This window comes from Vanellus vanellus (genome assembly GCF_965231255.1).
Source record: "Vanellus vanellus genome assembly, chromosome: 17".
Classification (NCBI taxonomy): domain Eukaryota; kingdom Metazoa; phylum Chordata; class Aves; order Charadriiformes; family Charadriidae; genus Vanellus; species Vanellus vanellus.
In genome coordinates this window covers 15321645-15335489 of record NC_138922.1, presented here as the reverse complement: position 1 = coordinate 15335489, position 13845 = coordinate 15321645, and the positions used below count along the sequence as shown (strand labels likewise).

General features: G+C 42.2%; 1 protein-coding gene across 1 annotated transcript in view; it reads left to right on the top strand.

Annotated features, from left to right (window-relative positions):
- FASN (fatty acid synthase) overlaps window positions 1–13845 on the top strand; it is a gene marked incomplete at its 5' end in the record, with an annotated part of 38609 nt that overhangs the window by 18951 nt on the left and 5813 nt on the right. Inside the window, 15 exons of the mRNA XM_082492431.1 lie at window positions 62–451; window positions 2457–2621; window positions 2814–2932; window positions 3039–3193; window positions 3530–3733; window positions 4677–4827; window positions 5331–5509; window positions 6082–6201; window positions 6351–6473; window positions 8929–9152; window positions 9423–9624; window positions 10664–10815; window positions 11297–11388; window positions 11540–11691; window positions 11979–12221. Of these exons, the coding sequence (XP_082348557.1) occupies window positions 62–451; window positions 2457–2621; window positions 2814–2932; window positions 3039–3193; window positions 3530–3733; window positions 4677–4827; window positions 5331–5509; window positions 6082–6201; window positions 6351–6473; window positions 8929–9152; window positions 9423–9624; window positions 10664–10815; window positions 11297–11388; window positions 11540–11691; window positions 11979–12221 (2671 nt within the window). The remainder of the gene's footprint in view (window positions 1–61; window positions 452–2456; window positions 2622–2813; window positions 2933–3038; window positions 3194–3529; window positions 3734–4676; window positions 4828–5330; window positions 5510–6081; window positions 6202–6350; window positions 6474–8928; window positions 9153–9422; window positions 9625–10663; window positions 10816–11296; window positions 11389–11539; window positions 11692–11978; window positions 12222–13845) is intronic.

Sequence of the window (13845 nt, the reverse complement as noted above, 5' to 3'; positions counted from 1 at the left end):
TTCTGGATAACATTCATGTTTCAACTTGGTTTCCCTTTTCCTTCTGCTTCTTTTATTGCAGGCTTTTGCAGGAAGTGGGCACCTCTTCTCTCGTGTCAAAAGTATTCTGAATGCTCAGCCCCTGTTGCAGGTGGACTACACTGCCACTGACTGCATCCTGGAAACTCCTTCAGTGAAGGAAGCAGAGCTACAAGATGCTGGAGTTTCCTTTAGCCAGTGGGATCCATCTAACCTTCCCTCTGGAAATCTGACCAATGCTGACCTGGTGGTATGCAACTGTTCAACAAGTGTTCTAGGGAATGCCACTGAGATTCTGTCTAACTTGGCAGCTGCAGCCAAAGAAGGAGGGTTCATTTTGATACATACCCTTCTTAAAGGACAAACTCTTGGAGAAATTGTCAGTTTCCTTACCAGTCCAGATCTACAGCAGAAACACAGCTTCTTGAGTGAGGTAAGCCTCCTGGAAGGAAAAATACTTTCTTGGTGGATAGTCTGAAGTCTGCTGCTTGCCAAAGCTCTTGTGATGAATGTTGAGCAGGCATCACTTAGATCAGTCTCCATTGAGGCCCTCTTCAGGAATATGTAAAAACAATTCCTCAGAGTTGTGAATTTCCGCATACTGGATTGGGAGAGTAAACTGTGAGTTCAGTCAGGAGGGCCTTAATGCATTGAAAATTATTTGTTGTCATTTTTATATCTATATAATCTGTATGAAATAACTTGCCAGGACAATTCCTTTGTAGCCAAAATAAAAATAATGTGCTGCATTGTTGGGTGGGGGTACAGCTTTATCACTGCAGGATCCCGAAATACTTCGGTATCAGAATATCTCTTCCTTCTGATATTGCTGCTGGGAGTGAGACTTTACAACCTGGTTAAGCACTTCTAATGTTGAAGTGCTCCCAGCAAGGAAGGCTTTTCTCTTGTACTCCAACCCCCCCCATTTTCCTCCTATCTTCCCTTCCTCTCCACTCTATCTGATCCCATGAGATAGAGTAAAAAAAGCCCTTGGAAGTAGGGGAGCGGGGTGCAGGGTGTCTGCTTTATACCTGGAAACCAGTATAATGTGGAGATGAACTAATGCCAATGCTGGCACAAGAGGAGGAGAGTGAGTGGCTAGGGTAGGGGCGGAAACTGGGACATCACTTTCTCTTGGCAGCTGTTAGACTAAGCAGTAGTGAGGAAACTGCCCCTCTAGAGAACATACACGTTATTCCTGATTTGAGTGGCTGTAGCCTCTCAGCTCTTCATTTAGACTAAGAAAGGAACACTTGTAATAGTTTAACTTTTGCTTATAATTCTGGAGCGTGGTAGTTGGATTTTGAATTTTGCAATGACATGGATTCTAGCCTTTCACTTTCTGCAAAGATTTTTCAAGGATATTTGAGAAGAAAGGGTGAGTTCTTTGGATTTGCATCTTGCCCAGTGAAGAGGGGGATAAAAAGACGACTGTGAGATGCTACTGAAGCTGATAACTTAAAACTTATGTCTGTCATAAGTGTCAGTAGCCTGGTATTAGCAGATATCTTGGGTAAGATACATGTGAGTTGAATGCACCTTCTCTAAAGAAAATGATACTGCGCAGGTGAGTGAGCAGGACTTATCTAGAAAACAAAGAACTATGTTAGGGACACTGTCCCTAGTTGTTGATATAAGGCATCATGCTGTAAAAAACCTTCCACTGTTTTATGCCTGGCATGTGAGATGCAAATGGATGCTTTTCTAAGAGGCTAAAGTCATCTTTATTTCATTCAGATACTAGACCTTCAGTATTTCTGAATATGTCAAACATATTTTCATTCTCTTGTTGTTCTGAAATGCTACTTCAATGCAACTCACATGTTATAGGTACTTCTTCCTTGCTAGTGGTTGGTTGCTTCTCCTTACCCCCTGCAGCTGAAGGATTTAGATGACTTGTTTTTTTGTGTTTCCTCTGGCCTGCTTTACTTTTTCTATTGCAGACAGGACTTATGTGACAGACTGGTAACATCTAAATTCAGCGTTTCCACTTCTGCTATTTTCTGTGTTGGAATCTCTGTTTGTCTTTTGGAGGTGTGCCTTTACTGCTGGAATTAAATTCTAGACGTGTTCAAATACCCTATGGGATTTGACAGCATGGTCACCGCTCTGGTTTTTTGCACACCTGGTAGTGTGGTAAGACTAGTTCCCTAACCAGGGCTTCAAGATACTTGTATTACTGCTTTCTGAAGACCTTTTAGTGAAGAAGGAATAGTGTAGACGTGGGTAAAATACTGTTATGTTAAACAAATATACATCTGTACTGAGACAATACAGAATAGATCCAAGATTTCAAGCAAAAGCAAGAAAGGTGGACAGTGCCTGTTGTTCCTGGTGAAGCAGTCTTTGAGGACACTCAACATGAAGTGTAGATGTGACTTGTATTTTTAATTTACTCTTGACTTTCCTGTTAACTGTTGTTTTACCTGATTTGACAGGCAGAGTGGGAGGGCATATTCAGCAAAGCCTCACTGAATCTGGTTGCTATGAAGAAATCATTCTTTGGCTCTGTTATTTTCTTGTGTCGCCGGCAAGTCCCTGACAAAACACCCATTTTTCTGCCAGTAGATGAGACCCATTTTAAGTGGGTTGAATCCTTAAAGGTGAGAATTCCCGTGTCCTAGATACCTGAATTTCCAAATCACATGCTTTCTAAATGAGATATTTAGCAGCTTTAAAAGAAGTGTGTGTTCAGATACTTTTCTTAAAATATAAGTTATTCATCTCTGTGTTAAGGATATGAGGGCTGTTTCCTTTGTGGTTCCTAATAAAACAGTTTGGGGTTTGTCCTGTAGGAGATCTTGGCTGACCCATCAGAGCAGCCTGTGTGGCTGACTGCCACTAGTTGTGGGAACTCGGGAATTTTGGGAATGGTGAACTGCCTTCGCCTTGAAGCAGAAGGCCACAGAATCAGGTACGTAAGCACAGCCTTGAGTCACAGTTGGACATGAGATATTTTTGTGTTAGCTTCTTTTCAAGCCTATAGCAAAACAAACAAAATGACAACTCTTGGCTTCTAGGTGTGTGTTCATTTCCAACTTGAACCCTTCATCAGCTGTTCCACCCACAAGTCTTTCTTCCCTGGAGATGCAGAAGATTGTTCAGAGGGACCTGGTGATGAATGTGTATCGTGATGGAAAGTGGGGCTCCTTCAGGCATCTCTCGTTGCAGCAAGGTAACTCCTTTGAGGCCTGAGGATCGCTTGCAAGGCCTTGAGACTGAATGGACTTGAATAGAAAATTAGTACCTGTTATTCCTACAATTATTTCTTCTTATTATTTTTTAATGGATAATTTTGAGGAGTTCTGCTCCAGCTCAGTGTAAACAGTAGCATGCTCTGATGCCAGGAGGCAGGATGAGCTATTTGGGGTATAGATAGAATTGCATGGTAAAAAGTGTTTTCTATAGCACAAATGGAGGAGGAGGTAGCAATTACACAAGGAATTTTACTCGCTCTGGAAAGTGTGTGCCTGTGTTAATGTGTGTAAAGCTCTTATTGTTCCTTCTGCAGCGCAACCTCAGGAATTGACAGAATATGCCTATGTAAATGCACTGACTCGTGGAGACCTCTCATCTCTTCATTGGATTGTCTCCCCACTTCGGCACTTCCACACAACTAATCCCAATGTCCAACTCTGCAAAGTCTATTATGCATCTCTCAATTTCCGGGACATTATGCTGGCCACAGGAAAGCTTTCTCCAGATGCTATCCCTGGTGAGTTAAAATCATACTAGAATAAAATGTACTTATGTTCTGCTCTAGAATTTATTTACATAATCTCCTGAATACTAGCTATGCACTGGCTAAAGTGTATATCAGTTTTTGTTTAGCAAGAAAGCATACTTTTGAAAAGGAAGCATAGCCCTGCTGCAGGACTGTACACCAAAAACTCCTAAGTTCTACTTCCAGTTGCAGTCCCATTTTTCATATGGCAGAATTAATAAACCTTGCTGTGAGGAAACATTACTTAGCCCTATTGCACAGATATCAAGTGTGAGGTGAAACAACTTGATGGCGGTTCCAGAGATGGGCAAGGTGCATACCAAGGTGAGAATGTTGAAGTTTCATGCTGCCATGCTACTGGACATGCTTTGCTTTTAGGGGAGAAAAATGCAAGGTGAAGTACTCTCCTGCCTACAAAATGGAGGTGATCATATCTTGCCTCATAGGGAGTTAAGAACTAATGTATTGTCTACTGAGTGGTTTTAAAGCTCTATTGAAAGAGCAGTGGGGGGACCATGCATGGAAAAAGTGTGTTTGGAGATTCTTATGGGCAACTTGACTTGGGCTGGGTTTCTATTCATGACTGAGATTAGTCCCTACCTAAAATGCGTGTTTGCAAAAACTAAGGTTTCACAGTAAACCGTTTTCTGCTGTTATCATCCTTTCTAGTTTATGTACCGTTCTTTTTCAAAGAGGAAACTAAAGCAGTATCATCAAGGATAAAGAGTACGATATAAGAAGACCAGGTCCTCTTCCACTAGTCCTCTTATTAAGAGTGAGAAATTAACTATGGTGACTTATGAACTGTGTGCGTAGTAGACAGCACCTTTTCTGTCTCTGGGGTTCCAACTTTCAGGGACTTCGTTGTAGTAAATTCTTGACCAAGGGATTTTAGGAGACATTTCCTTTATAAAAGATGCGTATGTTCTTTCAGGTAACTGGGCTTTGCAGCAGTGCATGCTGGGTATGGAGTTCTCGGGACGCGACCTGGCTGGAAGAAGGGTGATGGGATTGCTGCCAGCAAAGGGGCTGGCTACAGTGGTAGACTGCGACAAGAAATTTCTGTGGGAGGTGCCTAAAAACTGGTAAGTCAACTTCTGTTTTCTGGTTTGTGTATGCGGTTATGATTTGCCTTCCTGCCTGAGGCTGATGACAGCCCTGATCGGACCAGAGGACTGCACAATGGGTAGATTCCCTTCTGGGAAATGATAACAGAGCCATAGTCTCCTGAGCAGCTGTAGGGTTTGTCTTAGATTCACTGCAGGAGTTGAGTGCTGGGTTTTGTGCAGTGGCTTGCACAAGGTTCTCAACTCTTTCTTGGGCTCTTAGCTCCATGTGTTTCAGTATATGCTGGGATTTTGGTGTTGGTTATGTTAGTGGTTAGTTACTAAAACATTTTTGCAGAATGATAACACTCTTGGCTATGCTTGGCAGCTGTGGCAGTCTGATGTATGATTGAGAACCATTTATACTTTTTGGTCTGTCTTGGCAGTTTAACCTTTCCATTGCAGTAAAGCAAATTTCATCAGGAGAATCTAGTAGTCTTTTTCCAAGGCTAAAGATCTCTCTCTTTCGCTTTGCTCCTTAGGAGTCTGGAAGAAGCAGCTTCAGTGCCTGTGGTTTATGCCACTGCTTATTATGCCTTGGTGGTTCGAGGTGGTATGAAGAAGGGTGAGAGTATCCTTATTCACTCTGGCTCAGGAGGTGTGGGCCAAGCAGCCATTGCTATTGCCCTGAGCATGGGCTGCCGTGTCTTTACTACTGTAGGTGAGTACTGAGGGCCCAATGCTGGGGGGAGGTGGTGGGGGTAGAAAATAAATAGAGAGGAAGTGTGTGTTTGCGCATGCATGTGTTTGTATACAAAAATACATATTTATGTGTATACTTTTTCCCCCAATCTGATCGCCTGTAACATTGATCTAGTTTCCAGACTGAGAACAGGATACATGATAGATACAGCTCCTGACTATGTGCTTGAAACTTCCACAGCACGGACAAATTTGTATAGTGTACAGAGGTAGATAATCAAAAGTACGGAAGAGAATCAAGGCTTCTTGACTTTAAACTCAGTAATGTGATCAAAGAATGTCTATCCATTGAAAGGCTTGGTCTGTTTCTGGTCCTTGCTCTAGCTCGTAAATGAGCAGTAACAGCTAGAAAGCCTTTGTCCTAAGGTTTGATACCTTGAGAGCCTGAGAGATCTGAAGCAAGTGCTTGATGGCTGCTCAGACTTATAGTCCTTGGAAAAGACGTGCAGATGAAAATGGGCTGTTTCATCATTAAAAAAAAAAAATAAATGTAAATGTACTGGCATCATTCAACCTGTCTTCTACTTCAAGGCTCCACTGAGAAACGTGAGTATCTCCAAGCAAGATTCCCACAACTGAATGCTAATAGCTTTGCCAGCTCCCGAAGTACTACCTTTGAGCAACATATACTGCGTGTTACCAATGGAAAAGGTAAATTCAAGGAATACTTTTCATTCTTTTGTCAGCTATGCCACATTATGCAGTTGCGCTTTCTAAAGACAAAATGAGTTACTAGAATACATGGTTAGGCTCTCAGCGGAGCTGAGTTTATTAAATAGTTCCTTCTTCTTTCATTGCAGGTGTCAACCTCATATTAAATTCTCTGGCAGAAGAGAAGCTCCAAGCCAGTTTGCGTTGTCTTGCTCGACATGGGCGCTTTTTGGAAATAGGCAAATTTGATCTGTCTAACAACAGTCAGCTTGGTAAGATGGGACACTGGGAAATGCACCCATTAGGCTTAAGCAAGCACAAACCTATATACTAGCTTAACACAGACTAACTTTCTAATTTAGAAAAGCTTTTAGCTGGAATGCTTGTTTCACTTCTATCACTGACGATTTATGTAGTCTTTTCAACAAATACCTTCTTGAGGAAGCATAGTACTCAGCATTTTTCTGGAAGCCTGCATTAAACATGCAAAATAATTAAGTTATCTTCCTCAAAGTCTTTCTTTAAAATCAGTATAGGACATGTTGCCTATGAAGTGTTTGGATAGGAAGGTAGTAAGAAGCAGTATTCATTTCACATGGCACTGTTTACCACTGTGTCTGTTAGCTTGTAGATTTCTTAGATCTGTTGGACTTGACTTAAACTTTTTGGGATCTTACATGTCCATTTGTACTACATGAGTCCACTATGAAACTTAGCAAATGAAGTTCATAGCTATACAAGCTGCAGTTTTGCACTCCATTCTGGGTAAACTTGATCATTTGTAGAGTGAAAGTAACGGGAATTTTTTCAGATAACTGCAGAGAACCTGATCTTGAGTGAATCTTGATTTGTTGTTTCAGTAAATATCTGTGCAATTTTTGAATAGAATATAATAGTTCCAGTTGGAAGGGGCCTGCAATGATCATCTAGTCCTGCCTGACCACTTCAGGGCTGACCAAAAATTGAAGCATATTATTTAAGGGTATTTTCCAAATGCCTCTCAAACAGGCACGGTGCATCAACCACCTCTCTAGGAAGTCTGTCACGGTGTTTGACCACCCTTTTGGTAAAGAAATGTTTCCTAATGTCTAGTCTGAACCTCCCCTGATGCAGCTTTGAGCCATTCCCACGTGTCCTGTCCCTGGATCCCAGGGAGAAGAGATCAGCACCTCCCTTTCCACATCCCCTCCTCAGGAAGCTGTAGAGAGCAATGAGCTTGCTCCTCAGCCTCCTTTTCTCCAAAATAGACAAACCCAGAGCCCTCAGCTGCTCCCCATAGGATATGCCTTCCAGCCCTTCACCAGCTTTGTTGTCTTCCTCTGGACCTATTCAAGGACCTTCACGTTCTTTTTAAATTGAGGGGCCCAGAACTGCACATAGTCCTCAGAGGTAAGGCCGCACCAACACTGAATACAGCAGGATGATCCCCTCTCTTGACCAGCTGGTCATGCTGTGTTTGCCCCCTGGGATGCAGTTTGCCCTCTTGGTGCCAGGGCACACTGCTGGCTCCTGTTGAGCTGCTGCTGACCAGCACCCCTAGGTCCCTTTCTGCAGGGCTGCTCTCCAGCCACTTCTTTCCCAATATATACTTGTATCCAGCATTACTTGGTCTCAGGTGTGGAATCTGGCATCTGGTTTTGCTAAATTTCATGTCATCGATTGCCCAGTGTTCCAGTCTATCCAGATCTCTCTGCAAGGCCTCTTGTCCCTCAAGAGAGTTAACATCACCTCTGAGATTTTGGTGGCACAGGGGCAAGATTAACCTGACTTCTCTTGGATGGGAAAACAAATTTGAATGTTGTAATCTGTTAGTGAAAAAAGACAAGAATGTTCTCCTGTTGTAGAATGATGGCATATAACAAGCGTTACCAGTCTCCTTTCTTACTCTAATTAACATTTCAAAAGATCCTAGTGTCCTGGTTTCAACTGGTAAAGAGTTAATTTTCATTCTAGTGATTGCTGTGGAAGGAATGTCAGTAATGCATATTGTTTTAGTTGTTGCTAAGTGATGTTTATACTTTTCAAGGACTCTTTTTCGGACTTCCCATAGAAGCTGAGAAGGATCCTAGACAGAGCAATGAAATGGCCAATGGAATATTCTATACCATAGATGTCATGCTCAGTATATAAATGGGGGTTGGCTGAGGGGCAGGAATTCATGATCACTGCTTGGGAAGGTGCCAATTCCTTTTCTGTTGTTATCCTATTAAACTGCCTTTATCTCAACTGATGAGGGTTGGTTTTTTCCCCTTTTTTCCCCTCTTCTCCCTACCCTTCTGGGGGGAAAAGTGGGAGAACTGCGTGAGCAGCTGCGTGGTCCTAGCTGCTGGCTGGGGTTAAACCACGACACCTAGTATCATGGAAAACATCCTACGAAGAAGAAAACTTCTGTGGAGATAGACAGGATGCACATGGGATTCTAGCTCCTCTGTGACTAACTCAGCTGTCACTATACACAAAATGTCCTTTTTAGTATCAGACGGACCATGTTATAGCTTGTCCTCTTGACTCACAATTTTTGTGAGTCCAGTTTCTGTTAAACTCATCTGCTTTTAAGAGAACAATGTAAATTAATACAGCATTTGGAGAGTATATTTTGGCAACTAATGACTGCTTTACTCCTCAGTCTTACACTACTGACCTACACAGAAACGTTTGTGAAGCAGAAGATAGACTCTGTCTTGAAATGTCTGCAGCATCAGGTTATAACCAAGTTGCTTTTTCTAGGAATGGCTCTCTTCCTCAAGAATGTGGCATTTCATGGGATCCTACTAGATGCAATCTTTGAGGATGGAAACCAAGAGTGGGAAGTAGTATCAGAGTTGTTGGTGAAAGGCATAAAAGATGGTGTAGTAAAGCCCCTGAGGAGTACAGTCTTCAACAAAGAAGAGGTAGAAGCTGCCTTCAGGTTCATGGCACAAGGAAAACATATTGGCAAAGTTATGATCAAGGTAATGAGATAATGACTTTGATTCTCTGGTGCATCTGTCATCTTCTGTGGGTGACTATTGGATATTTTGATCCAGTTGAAGTTGTATAACTAGGACAACGCAAAGTTAGGGTTTTTACTGCTGACATTGTAATGTATGTAACTGTCAAGTCTGTCACTCTGATTCTACAAGATTAACTCCCGTTGTCTGGAGGAGGATAGCATAGAAAGATAAGAAATGCGTTCCTTAATCTGATTTTAACTACTTTTTTTTTTTGTCTTTGGGGCAAAGGTCAAAGAAGAGGAAAAGGAACATCTTTTAAGAAGGTCTGAGCCAGTTAAAATCTCTGCCATCTCCCGAACCTCCTGTCCACCTACCAAGTCTTACATCATCACAGGGGGCCTTGGAGGATTTGGGCTTGAGTTGGCACAGTGGCTAGTTGAGAGAGGAGCGCAGAAGCTTATACTGACATCTCGTTCTGGCATACGAACTGGTAAGAAAAAATTGTAAAGGAACAGGGAACGTGACTGCCTTTCAACAGCCCTTAATTTGTAGTCTCTCTCAATTTTTGAGTGTCCTACTAGCAAATAATAATGTCTTGATCCCTTTTCTTTCCTCTCATGTATTTATTCTCTCACTTCAAACAAGCTGGTGTCTCATTTATTCTAAAGGAGGAAGTATCTTTTAACTAGACCTCTCTTCCAACTATGTCTTTCCTGTTTTTTGTGGTTCCTAATTCTATCAACCCATTTTATGCCTTACCCAGGATTTTTAATGCAGCTTTACTTTTACCCCCTCTACAAAGTCTGTATCCAGCCACCTCACTGACTTGTCCAATGGCTGCAGCATGGTAGATCACATGCCACAGGGAAAGGCCTATAAACTCCTTGCTAAAGATACTCTGTCCTTCAAGCTATCTGTGGGGATGCTTGCTCTTGCTCCTTCAGATAGCTCATCTTTACAGTTGAGCCCTGCTATCTGATAATATCAGTAAGCATTTTCACTCAATTTTAAGCCATTAGTTTGATTACAATTGTGGCATTGAGATTTCTTATCAGTGATAGTCTTCAGTGTTTCCTCATACAAATTCAGCCATAACAAAACTTCTTTCTGTCTCTATAGATTTCTTCTTTCTATCGGCAAGTTTGCAATTGCACCACTTGTGCAAACACATAAATGAAATACTTCTCAAGTTCTGGTTGTGCTACTATAATCTGTTGCCTTGCTCTAATCCAGCCATTCTTTCCTGTCTCAGTACCCAAATTTGCATTAATTTCTCTTCATTGTTGTACTCTTTCTTCGCCCTGCCCCTTATGTTCTCCCAACTCTGTTGTCCACTTAGATCTATTTAGAGTATTTCTGAAATTCAAGTGATTTCTATCTACTATACAACAGGAAAATTAGAAAAAACTTGAAGCTGAATCAGTCCCTATTCAGTCCTTATCTAGTCAGAAAAGCGTAAGGAGCAGGTTAACCAAAGCTTTGTGGTTTGAATGCTTCATCCCAGGCACTGTTACCTTTATTTTTTGTAGGCTACCAGGCTAAACGTGTTAGAGAGTGGAAGGCACTGGGAATCCAAGTGTTAGTATCTACCAGTGACATTGGAACACTAGAAGGAACACAGCTATTGATAGAAGAAGCTTTGCAGCTTGGTCCAGTTGGAGGCATCTTCAATTTGGCTGTGGTAAGTGACAAAAATGTTTAGGACTTGTAAGAGACAGCAGCCATTCAAGTGACTTTTTTACTGAGGGCAGTCAGTTTTAGATTGCCTCTCGGTGTTTCAAAGGACACTTTGCTTTGGCCTTACCTGTTGACTAAAATCTCATGGGTCTGGTCCCTTGACCTGGGAAGCAACAGAATTTGGGCAGTGCACTCAGTTGGGGGATAAGATGAATGTTGCCCAAGACCTCTGAGGACAAGAAAAATCCTATACGGAACTTGCCAGTTGAAGGCTGCAGCGGCAGTAGTGAAAAAAGCTGACTTACCAAAAGCCATATGGTCCTTGTCATATTTCAGGACGTTCAGGATGTGTCTGTACTGTAAAGTTACAAAAATGCATTGTGTACTGATATCCTCTCAAATCTCAAACCATGTGGCAGCTTTAAATGAAGAAACTGTTGTGTTTTGTTTTTTTTTTTCTCTTTCCCCTTCCCCTCTCCACCCAGGTCCTTAGAGATGGCATGATTGAAAATCAGACCCCAGAATTATTCTGGGAGGTCAACAAGCCTAAGTATTCAGGCACCCTTCATTTGGATTGGTAAGTGTCTGTAGAAGGGACAAATATTAACTGCTTTTGTGGTCACAAAGCTGATCAAACTTAGTTGGTTTACTGTGGAAGGCCTATACAAGACTAATATGTAGTTAGCAGGTTTTTCTGATGGGGTTTCTCTTTTCTGCTCTGCTCCAAGGGTTACTCGTAAGAAGTGTCCAGACCTGGACTATTTTGTTGTGTTCTCCTCTGTAAGCTGTGGAAGAGGAAATGCTGGGCAAAGTAATTATGGCTTTGCCAATTCTACCATGGAACGCATCTGTGAGCAGCGACATCATGATGGACTGCCAGGTAAGATGACTTTACTCATTGCACAGAATAATCTATCACACCAAACATCCAGAGGAGAACCAGCTCTCCAGAAACTTGTGCACTTGTCTGGAACAATAATGAATGCTGAAGGCTGTTTCCTCTCCTAGCTGTTACCCTGAGTCATTCATGTGTGAATGAACACTGACCATTTAACGGTACAAAGGAGATGCAGGCCTTTGCTTAGCTGTTTTTAAACTCCTTTTTGTTGCTGCCATGTGCTTTAGTTAGTTACCTAGTGTGCTCTGTCTTCTGATTTTTTCCTCCAGGCCTGGCAATCCAATGGGGAGCCATTGGTGATGTGGGTATCCTTCTGAAGACCATGGGAAACAAAGATGTTGTGGTTGGGGGAACCATTCCCCAGCAAATCAGCTCGTGCCTGGAGGTGCTCGATGTCTTCCTGAATCAACCTCATCCTGTCATGTCCAGTTTTGTGCTAGCAGAGAAGGTCTCTGTGAAAACTGAAAGAGGCAGTCAACGGGATCTTGTAGAAGCTGTTGCTCACATCCTGGGTAAGTGCTGTCAGCCAAGCACTGCTGGGCAGTGTCTGCCACCTCAGTGCTTTTTGGAAAGCAATGGTGCTGCTGTAGGTGCTCTGTTCAGCATCTCCTCCCGATTCTTGTGGTGTTGTGGGACTGTTTATTTTTTTTCCTTTACAGTGCTCCTTTTCTCCAATAATCAATTTGTTTCTGCAGTGTGGTCTTTTCTCCCTTAGTGTGTTCACATACACGTGCATACATACTTCAGCTTCTAGGGTTTTGTTTAGAGTGGACTGGTGCCTTTCTCCAAATGGAGGATCAGAGTCCTCTAGGTTGGAAGGGACCTTTAAGATCATGGAGTTCAACTATTAGACTAACACTGCCAAAACCACCACTAAACTATGTGCCTCAGCACCCCACATCTACCCGTCTTAAATACTTGCAGGGATGGCAATTCCACCACTTCCCTGTTCCAGTGTTTGATAACCCTTTCTGTGAAGAAATTTTTCCTAATATCCATCCTAAAACTCCTGTGGTGCAGCTTGAGGCCATTTCCTCTTGCCCTAATACAACAACAGGAACAGCTCCTAAGAGCAAAATTATGGGACAACACATAGTAGGGCAAATACATGACTAACTTTCTGGGTGCTATTCCAGCTCTCAAACATTCACCTTGGGATGTCCCCATGCCACAAAAAGTAGCTCTTATGTACTTAGTGACTAACTGGTAGTGTATTCTCTTATCAGCTCTGTCTGTCATTCCATGTGAACGTCTAGTAACTGTAACTTAACTATGTATTACAAGAAGTGCCATGTCCTCCTGTCTGTTTTGAAACTACTTCCTTTTACCATTATGTCCCCCTTACGTTCTTGTTTGAAAGTGAATAATCTCTGTCAACTCTACTATGTCCCACTTCAGTTGCCTCTTTTGTAGGCTGAAGTGTGTACTGATCCTTTGCTTTCTACCAAAAGAGGTACTGATAAAATTAAAGACAGTCTCCCAAGTTAAGGAATTGTGTACAGTAACTGACAGCAAATCTGACCTCAGAGAACAGACACAGCATTTAGAAGTCATAAAGTGTCTGGGGACATTGTACTTGCTGTAGGGTTGGTTTGGAAGGAAAGACTGTGTGAAGACAAAAAAGGGAGAAGCTAGTAAGAAGCCTAATGGTGGGAAGGGTGGCAACATAGGGCAGCATATGGTGGAGGAAGGGAGGAAGAGCTGTAGATGCAAGTGTTACTATGAGAAGTCTCTTACAGGTAAGGAAAGGGTGAGAGACTTGAACAGTGTGAAAACTGAAGGGGAAGAGGTGATGAAGACTAGACAAATCACTTCCTCCTCCAGTGTGATATACATGAAGTGTCGCAATCAACCATCATTGACACTGATAGCTGTTTAATCTCATGTTTTAGCTGAGGATTAGTTGCATTATGTCTAGGACTATAATTTCAGTTAGAGCCTCCAGTGTGTGAAATTACACTAGCTGACTGTTGTGAGCTTGGTCTAGAGCTGAAGTGACAACGTTCACAGCTATTTAGCTGGGACTGATGTATCCCCTGTCATAAAGCTGTGTGCATTTAACCTGTACTCTAAAGATTACATTCCCACATGACCAGATGTGGGTTGTAGAAGGGGTGACTTGTGAAATCAATAGAT